The following is an 18907-nucleotide window of genomic DNA, read 5'->3' as shown; positions in this document are numbered from 1 at the left end:
ATTAATGCTAATGGAATTAAAGTGAGCATGGACTGTACCTCTGACCACTTTAAAACACACATTCCTACATGCAGGATGTGATTATCTTTTAAAGACCAATGGAGTTGGACTGGACTGATGGGTTTAACATGTTGCTTTATAGGGTTATCCAATATCAACATCATGTTATATTTTAATTATGCCCCTATTATTAAAGATATGATGTCTAAGAAGCATGAATATTTTGGGCAGTGGGGGTGGTGGAATCTCTGAGGTTTCCCAGATCCCTCTCGCTGAAGTGCACTGTTTCTCTGAGAAAGTTTAAGGATGTTGTTTTTAGAATACTTGTGTGGAGTGTGAACTGTGAACTCTGTGGAGTGTGGTCTCTCTTGAAAAAAATTATTTCAGTCTCAGTGAGTCTTCCAGCTTAAATAAAGGTCAGAAATAGAAACAAAAACGCACTAAAGAACTCACCGGTGTACTGAAGTAGAACCAACAGCAGACGCGTCTTCACCTCTGGAAATGACAAAAAACAACCCAGTTACCTGAATGAAAACATGCTGTGTGTTAAGACACTTGTTTGGAAGAAACTTGTTAGCGGAAACTGTAAAATGAATCATGATGTCAGCTGGCACTGGTATTTTATACAGTATTCCTTATGATTAGGCTGATCACGATAGAGCCATAACAGAGCAGACACCACAGAGTGGATGAAGGCTTTGGTGTGCAGCCTCATGCTTCTGTATTCTGTATCCTGAATCTGCTCCATATCTACTTGTCATTATATCTGCACAGCATTCCGCAACAGGGTCTCAGGCTAGAATCCTCTCTGCACTCTTCTCTACCCCTGCAGCAGATTGGCCACTCTCGCCCAACACAGGCCGTGATAGGCTCCAGCATCCCCTGTGACCATGACCAGGAGAAGCGGGTATAGATAATGGATGCACAGACTATTCTCTACCCTGCACTTCCACAATAAGCAATGAAAAATTCTACAAACAGCCATTCTGGATTTGACACCACTTCCTGCTTCCCGAGTTCATTTAAAAACATGAGATCAATCGCTGACTTGAAGTGCAAGCAGACAGAACCATCCCCCCACCCCCCCTCCACCACAAGCAGGGCTTGGTTGGCAGGCAATAGAAGGGATAGAATCCATTTGTCGTTTCATTGTGCAGCAAGAGCTGAAGAATAGATGTGTATTAATTCTGCTGGAAGACATGTCTGTCTGAAAGATCAGTGTTTTCATCTCCAATCTAACACATGGAACGCATATTGCTTACAGCACCGAGCTGCAAATCAACTGCTTTGTCATAAAACCACATATCAGTCATCAGTCTTAGCCTTAGATGTTTGGTTCATGGTTATTTGTGCCAAAATCAAAAGGGCACAATCAAAAGTGAAATAAGCAACTGATGTTGCTTTACAAGTATTACGCTTACGTAATTGAACTATTTAGCAAACAATCTTATTCAGAGCAACTTAACATTCCTTACGTATAACCCCATTTAACAGCTAGACATTTACAGAAGCAATTCAGGTTAAGTACCTTACTCTAGAGTACCATAGCACTGACTCACCTGGGAATTTAACCTGCAACCTCAAGAGTCATAAGCTGAATTCCCTAAATGCCATGCTACACAGCCACCTGCACACATGCTGAGCAGACCACACTTCCTGAAAACTGCATGGCAATTATGACATTAAACTGCATGGAAACAGCCTTCAGCTTGTTCAGAGTCACACCTTGAAGAACATTTTAAAAATGAATGCAATGTTCAGAAAATGTCTGTTACAGCTCCCCGAGAAGCTGACCTTCCAATTTTCAAAGCTACCCCTCCTCCCTCAATAATTTTACAATTTACACAGATGATGAAACAATCCACTCTACAAAGTAAGATATTCCATTTGCGCATCAGCGTGACAACACCGCGGGGCATAGGAACGGTAAAAGCCACAGCAGCATAACCGCCACATGAAAAAGTCATCACGAAGCATGAAAAGGAATCGCACACATGCCAAGCTACACGGCAATATTCCATCACTGGCTTTTATTTAATTTCACAGCTTAAATCACTCGCTTCTCAGGACTGCAGTGCAGCCGTTCACTTTGTGAGATTTGTGTGTTTACTCTGAAAGTTAACACCAAAGAGCTTAAATGGCGGTAAGAACCTTTGGACGGCCGACAGCTAACTGGCGCGGGCCTCAAAGCTTTATAGCCGCTCTCTCCCCTGATTGAATTTAGCACGTATAGCGCCTGAATTATTCATCACAAGCTTTACGTGGTGCTGAGCACCGCGTGGCACCTGGCAGACCTGGAGGTAGCAAAGGTGGCGGTGCAAGTGCTGAACTGACCTTCAACAAACTTGGCGATGGTCTGCGTGAGGGCCTGGACGCTGCTGGGCAGGTTCCACGGGTCCTGCTTCACGTGGAGCCGCAGCTTCTTGGTGCAGTTGACCCTGGGCTCCATTTCCTGGTGGAACTCTGTCCAATACAAACACCAGCTGTCACGGCAAACACAGCACAACCTCACTGTCTGAAACTGCCACTTCAGTGCACGATGTAATACATACGGCTACAGTGTATATTCATCAAATCTCATAACAAAACATTAGATGGTCCACCATCAACTCTGTCACAACCCCTTTCGTCAATGTACAGTTGATGGGTATTTCACGTGCTTTTTTTTCTATCACTGGATAGCAAAAACCCCCAGGGGTTTTTAACATGTATTGAGACAATGTACATTGTGAGGGGGCAGCATGGTTGTGGTGCCGACTGCAGGTGGAGAGATGGGGGGAGTGGTTTAGCCAGCTGGCAGTCACAGCTGTGGGCAGTTACGTGATTACAGTTTATTGTAGTTCAAACCTTTATCAGTACTGCCTGCAGTAAAGTTCCCAACGGATGCACATGGTCACGAATAGCAACAACAGCAACAGCAAGACAGTGACAGTATTATGGCGGGTTTAGTCAATAAACCGCGAGCATCTTACAGCTCCGAGCCTGATTGGTTCTTTGGGACTTGTAACATACATATATTTGCATGATGAGCTAACAGGCCCACGTGCCCGATTCCCGCATAACTAATGAGGAGGAACCACATAATCAAAAATGGGAACATCTGCCCATAAGTGTAAACACTGGTTGGAACATGTAGCCATTTTCAACAGTGACTAAGACCAAATGCTAATGTCCTGTTTTTTCTCCTCCCTCTTTTTTCAGTCAACAAACTGAGAGTAACTGTGGTGTCACGATGGAAAGTGATTAAGTTGCAGAGGATAACATTGGTTTAGCCTGAAAGTACCATTGATACTGGCGGGGGTCCAGGTATAATTGGATCAGAAGCCATTTTTCTTATGAAATGTTTCATTTAAGAACTCTGACACCTGATCAATCATGTGACAGACACAATTGGGAGAGGGAGGAGATGCAGTACCCGTCAGCTGTGGCAGCATGCATGTTTGATAGAGGGTGTGGGAACGCTTAAATTGAGGATAATAAAGTAGGTGTCAGAGATTGGGCTTTCGCAGGGCTCCTCCCCCCACACCCCCCTCCCAGCAGAGCCCTACGATCAGCCTGTAAAACCCTGCTTAATATCCCATGTGCCTCGCAGGCCATTTTATCTACTCAGATCAATGTTCTCTGGCCATTTCAGGCAGTTCTGTAAATGCAATGTCCCACCCATTTGTGGGGGGCTGGGTTTGATAAGCTGAACAATTCATGCAAGAAATTACCTGCACTTGCAGAGGATTGTTTTATCTTAACACATTGGATAATAGCCAAATCTTTTAATCTCTGAAAAGCAATGAAACGATTTCATAAAACCATCCTTTAGAATGCAATGCCAACAAAATGCAGAGTGTAAAGGTACTAAACACACAGGCCACACAAGTTAGAAACTGCCTAACCCAGTCCTGTCAATACTAAGGGTAGACTGCCTAAACCAATCCTGTCAATACTAAGGGCACACAACTGAAACCCTTCATGACCAAGGGCACACTCTGCCTGACCCAATCATACTAATGCTCTAAGCACACTCTCCCTAGACCTTTCACTATAATATTGAGGTCATACTACATAAATTCCTCTCTACCAAACCAAGGGTGCACTATGCATAACCCCTTCATCCTAATTCAAAAAATCTGCCTAATCCCATCATGCTAACATTGAGGGCACACTGCCTAACAGCTTCACTACAACATCAAGGGCATACTATGCCGGGCCACTTCATGACAAGGCCACAGGCCGTCACAGCTGGTACACATTACACGCATTTATCATCATGCGTGAATGCTCATTTTCACATGTGGAACTGAACGGGTTTTATATCTGGAGGAATTTCTTCTGCTCGGTTCGCTGCCCAGATATGATTCATCTGCATTCTCCTCTGACACCCCTCAGATTCATTCATGGATTCAACATATAATGAAGAGGACTTCCAATTTGCGATAGTGGACAATGTGTCATAATGGGCTCTAAGCAAATCGTGCTACTGAAGAAACCCACAACACCACTGTAAACTGAAATTGTGGAATGCATGGTGGGCACTGAAAATACACTTTGAGGAGTTTCCCTTGCACAGCCCCGGTTTTAGCATCGCTGGACGCAGGAGCAGAGACACACGCGGGGGTCGGAAAGCCACTGATGGAATCGGCGGGGGGGGGGGGGCTGGGCGCAGGGGAACGAGAGTGAAGCCATGTTGCGTTTGGCTCTCAGTGAAGTGGCAGGAACACCTCCTCTCCACTCAGCAGGAGGCTCTGCAACTGCAATCCACTTCCTTTTCTACTTCATTTTGGATGGATACCGAGCCTGAAGGCGTTCCAATGTTATCTTAATTCTCTAGGCCTGCAATAATCAAATCCGTTACACACCTATAGAAAAAATTTATTTTACAAGAAGAAAAAAAGGCTAAAATATCTTACTATAACACAGGCAAATAACTGAACATGACGGAGAAAACATGGACATAATATGGTGGGACAAAGAAGTAGAGACGAAGGGAAGAGAGGATAAAAAGTTTTCTAATTGAATGATAAATATTCCAGAGGTAATTGTTTTTGTCTTAAAACGGCACAAAGACTAGAGAGTTCAATAATGGCTTTTCCCTTAGAAAAGATGTAATCCCATTTATCTATCCCAAGCAGGTTGGGTAATGAGCTGTTGTTGAGCTGGTTTTACGACAAGCCGACGCACAGACTTATCCTCCGGGTCTCTGATGGTGGTTTTCTGTATCATTTCTAAATAATCATAAACGCGTTCTCCTCATCGAGCTCTCATGCTTTTGACCTTTAATGCCGGAAAGCGCCCATAAATCTCAATGGTCGTTTGTGAGCAAAGTCCAGAGCGCAGTGGGCAATCAAAAATATGAAAATGTTTCAACCGTAATTCAGCGTGCGTGAAGCTCAGCCATCCGGTAATGGTACATTTTAATGGTGGTCCTCCTCGTAACTGATCACTACTGCCAGAATACAGAGGGACAGGGCGAGGGATTTGCGAGATGCGGCTCCTTTAGCAGTAAGTCTCTTTGAAAGGCCAATTTCATTTCTGTTTTTCTTCCTATTGAGCACGAAAGGGACAACCGCGGCAGGCCCCTGCAGAAAATTCCAGCTTAAACCGGCCTGAGGCGGTCAAGCTGGTGTAAGCTGCGTTTGACACTTTTAACTGGTTTAAGAGGGTATCCCACCATTTTCCCGCCATTACACACAGAGGAGAGTCTGAGTCTGACCTTACCTTGCAGACCCCGCCCTGGTGAGAAGCACTTTGTCTGTTCGAAGGCTCGAGACACAACTGCCCCCTTGAGCAGGCTGGTGATAGACTCCACCTGCAGGATCATAAAGAAGGTGTTTACATCACTGCACAGCAGCTGTTATTGCATTTTTGCATCCCAACAGCACCACTGATTTTCACTCACAAAGGTTCTTTAAATATTGAATAAACACTGTTTTAAAAAGAGTCTTTTTTTAACTTTAGGGATAAAAAAGGGGCCACTTCCTGGAAAAAACAGGAAATAGACGGCAGTAAACCAGCTCCCGTGTCCAGAACTAACTTGCCGGGGCGGATGGAACAGCGGGTTCCCACCCCCCCTCCCACCACCCCCCCCCCCCCCAGGTCAGGCTGTGTCTCCCGAAACCCAACCCCCACACAGTCCACGCTCCCCCAGACATATTTCATCCGCAACCGGTAAACAAAGCCAGGGGACTGGGGCCACCATAAAAATGTGCACCAGGAAAACATCCGAAGCTATCCAAGTTGTTTTTTAAGCTCTCTGCCAAGAGACATCCTCCTTTGAAAGCCTAAAAAGAAAAGTGTGGCTCCTGTCTGTAGGACAGCCGGGGGTGGGGGGGGAGGGGGCACATTGTGTTCTGGTTCTCACACAAGGTTTTCCCAAGGTGTCGGAATGGGAAAAGGCAAGGCTGTCCAAGAATTTTTTTTTTTCTTGGGAGCAGTCCTTAAGAGTAATATTCATCTTACATAAACAGAGGTCATAGATTAGGGAAAGAATGCATGCAGCATTATCAGTAACCTGCTCCTGTATCAGCATATTCTACTTGATACTCCACTATACTGTGCATGAAAAAAAAAAACTTGCACAGTCCAAGGGCATTTTTTTTTTAACAATGTTTAATTCCCACTTTCCCTGAATTGTCACTGTTTCTTTGTATTGTCATTTATAAAGTCTGGACCGTGGTGGACATGGCCGCATCAAAAATGATCTCCTCTACAGCATACATCACTCTGAAGATCTCTAAATACACTGTTTAAATTTGGTTATGTGTCATTTGACAGGACTAGTAATCCATACCTGACTAAAGAGATGTTCCAGAAACCCATGCAATTTCTTTTGCTTATCATGAGAAATCCACACACTGACTGGCATCTCATCTCCTGTGAGAAAAAAAAAACCATGAAGGGGAAAACAAATGCAATCTCTGAATAAACATGAGCTTCATTAGAAGAAAACCCAGTGAAGCAGTCATCGTAACGACACTCCGTTCATTAAGCTAATGATACATGACGGTACATTACAAAGACCGGCAACAAAATCCACAGAGCAGGGCTTTATCTTCCTCTGCAACACTGTAAATACAGTCTGGTGCTTTCAAAGCCCCATTAAACAATTAACACTTAATGACTGCGCATTTACCATAACCTGCTCCATTTGCAGAGCTGAAAGTAGTGCATCAGTTGGAATCACACAACAGGGCCTTACTGTGATACAAGAACTGAGAGGCCAGAATTATACTTTAGGGATGTGCAGTAAGAGTGCAGCATGGCTACCTGAGTCCATCTCGTCACTGTGAACATAGGAACTGCAGTGGCTGCTGCAAATGCTGGTGAAGGAGGCTATGGAGTTCCTGTTGCTGTTACAATCACTATGAGAAAGAAGCAAACCATCCACCTGTTATTACACCAGTATCTCTAAGCATTTTGCTATCTTAATTTTATCAACTTTATTTCATATCACCTTTTATACAGGACTGTGTGCTTTATAGATAAAAAGGTACAAAAGAAAAAGGCAAGATGTAGAATAGCCTGTAGAATTAAAAACTAGACATATACAGTAGATATACACAATAAATAAAATAACAAATAATGATACAATCACAATAAAACACATTAAAATATTTAGAAAAGTACAATCAAAATTGTAAGACAGTAAAAAAAAAATTTAAAAAACATAACATAAAGAAGCATAGTGAAATGGCATCTTAAAAATGTATATTATGGTAAACCATCAGTCAAGTAAAACATTAACAGTGGTACTAAAAGCAGGTAGAAAATGTGGGTCATGTACACAGTGTAGTATGCAGTATGCTATGTGTTTATGATTTGCAGTGCTGTGGTTTCCATTTTCTCCCACTCAAGTTACACACTAAATTGCTGGGGTCATTTGTCAGGGTACATTTGGGCTCATTGAAATAGTTCTTGTTTTCTGAGTTTTTTTAAATGCCAACAGTCTGTATGAGTTTCAGCACATAAAAAGGAGCTGATGTGAGTTACGTATAGTACCTGTACGAAACTCCAGCTGAAGATGATCATATCAGTTAACTATGAGTTTCTGTAGCCGACAGTGATTAAGCCAGTTGCCTGTATGAGCATCTGCAGTGGGCTGCGATTCAGACAGTTAACTATATGAGTCTCTGTTGGGGATGATGATGCGGACAGGCACCTGTATGAGTCTCTGCAGTGGATGGCGATTCAGTTAACTATATGAGTCTCTGTAGGGGATGATGATGCGGACAGTTAACTATATGAGTCTCTGTTGGGGACGATGATGCGGTCAGGCACCTGTATGAGTCTCTGTTGCTGATGGTGTCATGGCCAGAGTCCTCCTGCTCGTCCCCGGCCACGTTGAAGCAGACCTTCTTGCCGTTGCGCTCGCCCCTCTCGCCCTCGTTGTCGGCGGAGATGTAGTTCTCTGTGGTCTTGGCGTCAGATGCAGGAGGGTGAGTGATGGAGGACAGCAGACTGAAAGAGTGGAGGGGAGGTGCAGGTTACCCATCACCACAGATACCACATTAACACTACTTACAACAGAGTCATTACCATTACTGCAGTAAGTTTATAAATGCAGCACGGCAAATATGACCTTGCATTTAATTTCTAACAGCCCCTCAAATTTACAGTGTAGAGTTTACATTCCACGAAAAGTATGCTGAGTGTATACATGAAGGTAATTTCATTGAGATGTGCAATCTGGTGTGGGCCAAAAAAACAAAACCTGTTTGCATTTGGCTTCCGGACAACAACTTCAAAGGTTAGAGGTCCTCATAATATTAATATCTTCAAACATGCAAAACCAGCTGTGTCAACAGCTGAAAGCAGAACAAAAATATGCCCCTTTCGTAATATACTGAGGATCCTGGCTTTAGTGGAGGGCAGCTCTGAAGAGAGCTTATGCTCAAGTTATTTTCACAGTTGTAGAAACACATGGTGACACTTAGAGCCGTGATTTCAATAATGCAATACTTGCTCTTTGCAAAGCGATCTTTTCAGACACGAATATGCCAGCATGCCACGTCCATTTGAATTTCCAAATCAAATCAGAATCATGTATGTGTGACTTTTTCCACTGCGCCAAGAGTGAAACCAGTAAGCTCTGTGAGCTTAAAGAAATATATCAAATGAATGAGAAATAAAACATTGCCTTCACAGCTCATGCATGCTATCATGATGGATTATGCAGGCTTTTTTCATCCATTTCAAACATCCACTCCACTCTCCTTCCACCCCCCTCCCCCCTTGTATTCAGTGAACAGCGAAGCTGAAGCACATTCTCTTTGAGGTGCACTTGAAGGTCCAAACAATGGCTCTTCAGTGGAGAGCGGCATGCCATCACCATGGAGAACAGGCAAAGCTCTTGGATTGGTTTAAATCAGGAAGTGCGTATGACTTACGGTCTTCCCGGCACTGGTTACCAAAGAATACTTATGGAGAATAATAATGAGCACCACAGGTTTGGGGATACAGCTGAAATAACACTATAGACAGCACGAAGCATACTGAACACATCTTGTTTTATGTAACTGATTAATATAAGCTTCACTCAAATTACGCTGGAAACAGATGCCATAATTATACCTGTAATTTACTGAATAATTGAATAATTATGGTGCAATAATATCAATATCAATGCATTTTTACATCCAGTTTGGGGTTCAAAACCTATTCCATTACTAGGGACTGAAGGTGTGACCAGCAGAGGGGATCTCAGAAAAAGCCAGAGAAACAAAGCTGTGCAGGGCATAGTTTGGGATAATCTATACACTTTACTTTCAATTAACATGAGAGTTGAGAAACAAACTCATTAGCCCAGGATCAATCAGGCTGACAGTTCAAAGATAAGAACCAATGTCACAGCATTCAGGAAAATTATGCCTTCCTTGAAGTTCTGAATAAGTTACCAAAAGAACATGTTCATTTTTTGCAATACATATTCAGCAGATTTTTATCATTTTAAGGATGATGCCCCTACCCCTTCCAAGATACTTAAGTGAATATACTGTGAATGTAATCTGAGACTATTGAAGAAGGAGCACTGACATTCACATAAACAGTGCCTTGTATGACAACTTCAATTCATCACATGCAGTGGAGAATGAGGAACAGGTAGTCCATGTCCTCTGGCACGGCCAGGACCTTTAGGGAGGGCACAAAGCTTTAAATCCCAGGATTTAAATTTAAAAAAGACACATCCCTGCATTTTATAAGAGCTAATTTGCCTTGTCGCTCTACTGCTGCTTCACAGTCAGCTGTGTGTGTGAGAGAGAGAAAGTGAGAGACAGAGAGAAAGAGGGACAGAGAGAGAGAGAGACAGAGACAGGGACAGTGAGAGAGACAGAGACAGAGAGAGAGAGAGCGAGCCAGCGAGAGACAGAGAGAGACAGAGCGACTAGGAGAGAGACAGAGATAAAGAAAGAGCGAGCGAGCCAGCCAGCGAGAGAGAGACAGAGAGAGAGAGAGAGCGAGAGAGAGACAGAGCGACCAGGAGAGAGACAGAGACAGAGAGAGAGAGAGAGTGAGAGAGAGAGAGAGACAGAGACAGGGACAGTGAGAGAGACAGAGACAGAGAGAGAGAGAGCGAGCCAGCGAGAGACAGAGAGAGACAGAGCGACTAGGAGAGAGACAGAGATAAAGAAAGAGCGAGCGAGTGAGCCAGCGAGAGAGAGACAGAGAGAGAGAGAGAGAGAGAGAGACAGAGCGACTAGGAGAGAGACAGAGAGAGAGAAAGAGTGAGCGAACCAGCGAGAGAGAGAAAGAGAGAGAGAGAGAGAGAGAGAGACAGAGCGACCAGGAGAGAGACATAGAGACAGAGAGAGAGAGAGAGAGAGAGAGAGAGAGAGAGAGACAGAGCGACCAGGAGAGAGACATAGAGACAGAGAGAGATATCAATATCCTCCTCAGCCCTTTCTAATGCGTGGCAGTAAAACTGAAGGTGGCAGGAGTCCACTGTGAACTGGCCGTGACCGAAGCGATCGCACTGACTGGAGCCCGACACCAATGCATTCATTCCAGTGGCTACAAGGGAGGCTCCACTGCCCTCTACATACAGCATCTACAACACGACACAGTATTTCATGTACTTAAGTAAGCTAAAAAAAAATGGACCACTACTAAATGTGAGTGCATTTAGACCCAGTCCATATTTTACAGTCATAAAGTCAGCAGGGAGTGCACTCAGCTCATATTTTGGAGGACGCGTATCCGATATTAAAATGTGTCAATTTCATTTACTCTGTTGCATGCTCTTGAATTGCCACTCTAACCAAACTGAGCATCACTGTGTGTCTCTCGAAAGGCGTTGACCCTCTTGGTTGTAAATCTTTGGGAGGCGTAACATTAATGTGCGCGGGGCACCCTGAACGACAGTCCCGCCTCCATTTCATTTTCTCCGGCTTCCTGTTAGGAGCCCGCGTACAGCGCAGGTCCCGCCGTTCTGCCTCACCCTGCCGAAAACGCAATGTGCTCTGAGGCAACGGCTCTCTCTGCAGCACTGTACAAACACAACAGCGGAAGACAACAAGGGCAGGACCCAGATCACTCACACAGGCACGAGAGTGACTGTACTGTTGATTAAAATATTAAGACACGGCTGTAAAAACTTCATACGTTGGTTCATGATTCATCATTCAGGTGCTAGAGTAGCAACACATCATTAAACCAAAAAAACACAACTGAAGAGATTTCTGAATTTTTTCTTATATACCCAGAGAGCTTACATAGGTAAGGTTGATAAAAAATTTTTTTGAAATATATAGTTGAATATAGTCTCCAGTTCATCCACGTAATTCACACAGGAACTCAAAAAAATGACTACAGTAACTGTGAAGTTCATTAAAAATGTTGAAGTATTACATATGTTTTGCCTCCACTTTAGAAAGAATCAAGGCTAGCATCCATGAAATTCACAAGTTCTGAACAAATCTTTCCCTCGCAGTGAAAATCACTGAACTACATGATTATATTCAGTGGCATTTTCATACGGCGCGTTCAAACGGCTATATCACGTCTGATGAATGAAAATCATTTAAATTAGAGCGTACGGTTCATTCACCGCTCTCTGTACACATGCAAAAGCTTGACAATGGAGAACAGAGTCCTCGCATCGCTCAAATGGTAAACAAGCTGGAACAGAAGACAGACGCACATCTTCCATCATCCTAAACTAAATACAACACAGCTGACAGAACTCGGGGAGTGGCCGCGAACTCACGATCCTTTTTCATTGACACCAAGCAAGGTAGCTCTCCATGTGACTCCGTAATCACCATGGGTGTATCGTTGTGTCATTTATCATGCCCAAATACAGTCAGTTTGGTTTACTGAGTCCTCTGGAATAAGCTGTAAAGCCTTTAAACAGAGATTCGGCTGACACAAACACGCAGCTCGCTCTGCATGGGCCTGTATTTACATTCAATAGTTTCCAAAAATTCACAGAACTGAAGGCCATCACGTGTCTTTCAGAGGCTAATCCTATAGACAGAGAGAATGTGCCAACACTCTCATGTACAACTACATCTAACTGAGGAAAAAAAAAATACACTGAAGACACTTAAGCTGGCTGAATGCAAAAACGAGATCACTTTCAGCTCAACCGCTGGGAACCCATCCCACAGAAATGCTATAAATTCCACAAATGATGTAACAGACCCATACATTTTTAATTCTGTCTGCCAACACGCATCAGCAGCAGTAGATAAGGGGGAATAAACGGCATCCCCCAGCGAAGTGCCTCTCCGGCGGCTGGCCCGGGCGGGCGGGCGGGCGGGCGAAGGCCGGACCCTGGAGGGGGAGGCTCACATTCGCCACGGCGAACGCCGGCCCGGCAATCACAGCGGCACGAGGCGCCAAAGCCGAAAAACCCGCCACCGCCGGGCCCGAGCCCTTCCACCGAGCTTTCATCTGCACGCCGCTTCCTTTCCACCAGATTTACGAGCAGACGGCAGATTAAAGCTCCCCAGAAAATTAAAGACGTTTTTGCCGCAAGAGCAGGACAGTGCACACTTAACTCAAGGTCAATGCGTCACTTCCCCTTTTTCAGTCAAAACATAATTTCGTTCACACACCAGTCTCTTTATCTTACCAAGAAAATGGCAAGAAAAACACTGTCACTTTGTCTCTGACTAGCAACATTTCAAAAGCTAATCGCACATTTTTGAATTAGCATTGTAACGCTAATGCATTCAGTTACAGTTCATGTGTTAATTTATGTGTACATGTGTTCTAGCTTAATATTCACATAAGAGAACAGCATTGTGCGCACTTTAGCTGTAACAGCTGCGGATAACAGTTGCTAGCTTTTCACCAGAGAGAAACTCGACTTTAAAAATAATCAATATTAAAACAAATGGGAAAATCAATGCAGTGCAATAAATAATTGATTCATTACTTCACCAACGCCTCCAAGGATATGGGCGTTTTATTAACAGCCAGATTCAAAATGGTGTTTGGAGCAAAGACAGGGCCACAACTGATTTAGATAATGAACGTCATCGAGCAATTTGATTACCGCTAATAATTACAAAGCTATCCTTTCCCTGGATTCAGATTAAACAAGCCATTATGGTAATATTTCAACATAAGGGCTCCACCAAGACATTACTGAAATGAGTAATGAGAGTTCATATTTTACCGACTGTCCAAGCAAGGGCAGCTGAACATCTCATTCAATGTAATTTTGTCAGTTAGAGCTTCAGGCTAATTCTTCAGACCATTTTCAGCACACTTGGACCCCCCCCCCCCACCACCCCCCCCCCGCCCAGTCCCCAATTATTATGATCTACAGTATGTGACAACTGCTTACTATACACAGTAGGACAGTTTTGCTAGCTTAAAACTTAGGTGTAAAAAAACATATTCGCGTAAAGACCTCTCCACCAACTGGATCAAACAAAGAAGCGAGGGATGTTGGAATAACATCACAGCCGTTCATTCCAAAGAGTAACTGCTATGGGCTGTTTCTAATACTGCGAGCCTCTGAGGGCTGTAACTCACTCGTGGATCTGCGCGGCGTAGCACTCCATCTCCTTGACCACGGTGGTCAGCTTGCCGAGGAGCTTCTGGTAGGCGTCCAGGGTGAGCAGGTCCTCCTCGCGCAGCAGGAAGCGGAGCCCGTGGCCCTCCGTCCTGCCCAGGCTGTGGCCCGACGGGGCCGCCATGCTGGTGATGGTGTGCTGGACGTACACCATGGGGTTCAGCTTGCCTGGAGAACGCAAAAAGGGCCACCGCCGCAGACCTTTCAGCCACACGCCATACAGCGAAGAGGCAAATGGAGCTGTGCATGCCATAGACACTCACACTGTTTTAGTGACTAATCATTACCTCACCTCTTGGGCACTAGCGCTGCAGCACATAGCAGGTCCTGCCAGCTACTCACACTGTCTTAATTGCATATCAACACCTTGTGTGTTGGCCACATAGATTTTGAGGAGAGAACATCACAAGGTTTGTCTGTGTGGTAGCCACTCACACTGGTTTAATGACATACCAATACTCCCATCTCTTGAGGTCATATGCATTACAGTACAGAATCGGTCTGTTCATGTGATAACCTCTCACGCTGTTTCAATGCCACCTCAACCTCTCACCTCCTTGCCATATGTATTGCACTACACAACCAGCCAGTCTACATGATAGCCACTCAGACTGCCTTAATGACGTATCAATATCTCCCCTCCAGGTCATATTCATTACAATACAAATTGGGTCATGTTATATGCACTCAAACCACCTTAATGACAAATCAATACCTCAGCTCTTGGTCACATGCAGAACATAACCGGTCTGTCTACGGTATGCGATAGCCACCTAATGCTAAACTACATGACAAATCCTCACCCTGCTCTGTGTTCCTGCTGGTCTTCTCCAGCGTGGAGTTTTTCCTGCTGTCCAGCTGGACGCCAAAGGCGCTGCCCAGAGAGGTTGTGGTTTTGGGGTAGGACACCTCCATCACGTTGATGTGGCAGTTGGTGGGGCAGAAGTCGCTGCTGTGGAGCGGGGACACCTTGGTCTTGGCCTGCTTGAATGTGGGCCAGGCCCGGTTCTTCAGCACTCGGGAGAACTGCGGGCAAAAGCAGGCGACGCTCAGATTGCACTTCTGGCCCTCCTTACAACAAGTTCAGGAAAAAATTAACACTGTTTTGTCTGTCACAGGGGTGTTACCATTTTAGGTAGATATAATACAAATGTATACATTTTCTTTGTATCAAAAACAGAATCTTAGTGATTTAATTACCATTTAATGTTTACTGCCTGCAGGTGGAACATAGCTGAAATACTTATCTCACATATAGTAAAACAATATTTTTAAATTGTGCAGAAATTATCGCCCTATTGTTGCTCACTATGGTTATTGTTCCTCTGTATAGTTGACTTCTACAAATATATGTCTTTAAATATCTTCTAAAAAAGCAGAGCTCCTTTAAGTGGAAAAAAATACAGAGCAGCGTCACCAATCATTTCTCTTCTGAGAGAAAACGGTCGTCACATCACAGTTGTTCTTTCAAGTACAAGAAAGTGTCCGTCTTTTCAACTGTATGGTACTGTAGGTATTGCTCTCAGCTGTCCAAGCTGTCTTCTCATGCACATGCCCCAGGTTGTCTAATCCCACCAGCACCCTACGCTGGTGAAGTTCTGCATTGTGATGCTGACAGGAAGTACTCAACATCCATCAGCCAGCCTCACTGATGCAGAGCCAGGGCGTTTCACTGCATAACAGCCAAAGGTCTGAACAAAGCCACACTTAGAGCACTATTCAGCAGGCCTTCACATGTGCATGAAACTGTGTCTGAAAGTGTAAATTTATAAGGTCCATTTCTCAGTACTTAAAAACCAACAGAATATAAATGTGTGCAGAGTTTTACAGGCATGTTTTTCCAATATCAAAGCCTCAAGCCTCTTTTGAAATTTTGAACTAAGACAGAACAGTTCTCTGTACACTTGTAAAATATGCAATTAAGTGATTTTGTTGGAACTGTGCCAGTTCAGCCCTGTAGAATTCATTTCACGATATCCAAAGTTTCATGAGAACCTTGGGAATGATCTATAACTGATAGAAATATAAACTGTGCGGTGCTTGCAAATTATTTTCTTAAAAGATAAAACCTTGTAATATTCAGCAAGTCTGCACTGTGGGAAATCTAACGCACACACGTGAAACAGCACTAACACAAAATTATATGTTTTACCATCATAAATCCCTGTCATATGAAATTTGGAGAGCATAACACATGGCTTTCACAGGTTCTTTGTCTATCCCCTAGTTTCCTCCCTGTCTGTGGGACTGAACTGGGTGCATGGTCCACAGCTGGTCCCCATGTTAACTTTTCTAGGAAATCCAAGTTCCCCACATTCTGGACTGTCCCAGAGGCACCGAAGGGCCTCACCCTCCGGGCCCTTCCACGGCCCCCCAGGACCCTCCACGGAATGCAGCAGGAGGGAAATTACGCAACAGGACTGGGTGTTCAGAGCTATTCTTATCTTAAGCTTTTGATAATTAATCCGGCGTTGAGTCGGATGTTGAGTCAACGCATGCATAAATAAGAGGGGGCGGTTTCCAGAAATATTTTCTTTCTCATATCCAAATAAAGTCAGCTGAGAAAAACACAAAATTCACATTCAACAGAACTGCTTTCCCAGCAGTTTTGGGAAGAATTATCACTGTAGATAACATCCCAGCCATTCAGCAGTTTTAAAGCAGACTGGAGATATGTCTAAAATAAAATGAAAACCAAAAATTTCTATTCATAAAATGAATGGACAATGGTGTGTAATTGTATATATAACTCAATTCTTGCAGGGACCTGATGGTGTGTCCCATAAGGTAGTCAGAATACCTATGCAGTACATTTTGTAATGATTTTTTTTAATGACAAATTTGAAAATAATTATTCCGTTGGGACATACTGCATTTTGCAGCAATACTGACATTCATGCTGTATCTTTAAATTTATGCATAAACAACATTATCCTTCCCGACAAGCACAACCCCTTATCGTAAATCCAAATGACCACAATGTGAAAGGAGGGCGTGTGCTGACGGAACACCCCTGCGCACCTTCCTGTAGTTGGTGATGCGGCGATTGATGTGCTCCAGCCTCTCTCCGCACATGGCGGTGAACTTGGCTTGCAGGTCCTCGGGGATGACGTCAGTGCTGGAGCTCAATCTGGCACACGTCTGCACGAGCTGGTCATCGTTCCTCGCCAGCGCTTCCAGGACCTGGAGAAAAGAGCGGACACAACCCTCTCACTCTGGCTATTCAAAATGCGAAACTGGGAGGGGGGCTTTGAGCAAATGCTCAAGCTTCATTTCAATCCTCTGAGGAAAACAGGCACTAGAGATATAAGATACATTTTAAAGAATGCCTACGACGAATGATCACTTACAAAACCCCACTGATAAAACTACATGACCAAGAACCTTAATGTGTGTCACTGCCAATGATGGACAAATAGCCCTTCAAGCAACTTTTGGAAACGTATTTTTCAAGTGAAAATCAGAAAGTGTTCCATCTGAAGTATTACATCCACAGCAAGTAAATTGCACTAGCCAGGTAGATGAAATCAGGGCATCCAAACAAATACACAAACTTCACTTTCTGTTTGTCAGAGAGCAACCGCAGGTTTAAAGATGCAGCTTTCAGTCTGACTGGATTGATTAAACAGGACAGCAGCCCCTTTTCAGCATGATGTAAATCCACAGCACCCATCCAGACTGCGCTGTCTGGAGCCACGACACTGCGAGGAGACTGAGCGGAGCTGATGTTCACAAAACAGCGCGGGCGGCATTCGATAAGACTGACGGGGAGGAACCACGAAGAGGAGGAAATGAAAGAGCAAGGAGAGGCAAGACCAATCAGACAAAACAACCTGCCAGAGCTTCGAGGTATGAAATGTATCTACATGCAAGATCTCCAAGGAAACAGCTACTCGTTTGGGACAGGTGCTGCACTAGCGCAGAAATTGTTTTCGGTTCTGAGGCTTTGCACAAAGGACTTTATATCATATGAAAAGGACATAGTTGTAGCTTTATCGTGTCAACTATAGTTGAAAACAATGTGAAGCCACAGCTACATACTATTTTATATTGTTTGTTCAGTTCCTATGCACTGTATTATTCAAAATGTACACAGAAATTGTATATGTGTGTCATCTAAACTTTACAACCATTCAAGTACTGTAATTCTGAGCTGGATGTGGTCTATCTCCCGCTAGCTCTGTGTACATATTGGTCCTAAAGCAATTGCAGGGACTCCAAAAGGCAGTTAGGTAAACACAAAAAAAAATTCAACATCTGACTCACGCAATGGCTAAGATATACACTTCATCATTCAATAAATTATGATTCTAACTAAACATGAAATGGGAGTGGGCACAGGGCAAGTTCATAAATATCTGATGAAAATCAATGAGGTAAAATATACAGGTCAAAAAGAGAAACACAGCCCTTTATCTTCATGAAATGTCTCTTGCTGCACAATACATCAGAGAAGCTGTTACTCCAGGTTATAGCAAACATAGACTGATAAGATCATGCTGTTCACAGTCTTAATCGATACCAGCCACAGTCCAACCCTCAATTACAACAACAGGCAAGCCATGTTTTATCATCATAGCAAGCAGTGGTTGTCGCCCTCTGTATCAGCCAAAACACTTGACTGAGATTGAAAAAACCTGCATCTCAAAACTAAAATCCAGCAAAACGGTGGCCTTGTAGTTACTCATATGCAAACATTCCTGAAAACTTGGCCCTTACTCAGACACAAAAACAACAGGAAACACATCTCTTCTTGATAGTAGAACGCAATCAACAGTTCCATCCCCATGTTTTCAAGACACTGCTAATTGTAACAGTGAGAGGTAACTAACTTGTCTTTGAGCCAAGGTCTCACTGGCCACCAGTGTAGCCAGCAAATAAAAATATGAAATA

At 43.8% G+C, this 18907-nt stretch overlaps 1 protein-coding gene across 3 annotated transcripts in view; it reads right to left on the bottom strand.

The window, feature by feature from the left end:
- Positions 1-18907, bottom strand: part of prex2 (phosphatidylinositol-3,4,5-trisphosphate-dependent Rac exchange factor 2) — a 107171-nt gene that overhangs the window by 32782 nt on the left and 55482 nt on the right. For all 3 annotated transcript variants that reach the window (XM_035413894.1, XM_035413893.1, XM_035413895.1), the window contains 9 exons: positions 17036-17197; positions 14818-15040; positions 13975-14182; positions 8269-8448; positions 7258-7352; positions 6782-6864; positions 5710-5800; positions 2335-2463; positions 454-495 (listed from right to left, as the gene is read on the bottom strand). In XM_035413894.1, coding sequence (XP_035269785.1) covers positions 454-495; positions 2335-2463; positions 5710-5800; positions 6782-6864; positions 7258-7352; positions 8269-8448; positions 13975-14182; positions 14818-15040; positions 17036-17197 — 1213 coding nt within the window. The remainder of the gene's footprint in view (positions 1-453; positions 496-2334; positions 2464-5709; positions 5801-6781; positions 6865-7257; positions 7353-8268; positions 8449-13974; positions 14183-14817; positions 15041-17035; positions 17198-18907) is intronic.

This window comes from Anguilla anguilla, chromosome 4, assembly GCF_013347855.1.
Source record: "Anguilla anguilla isolate fAngAng1 chromosome 4, fAngAng1.pri, whole genome shotgun sequence".
In the NCBI taxonomy this organism is placed as follows: domain Eukaryota; kingdom Metazoa; phylum Chordata; class Actinopteri; order Anguilliformes; family Anguillidae; genus Anguilla; species Anguilla anguilla.
The sequence above is the reverse complement of the archived record's forward strand: the minus strand, read 5'-3'. Positions and strand labels throughout refer to the sequence as shown.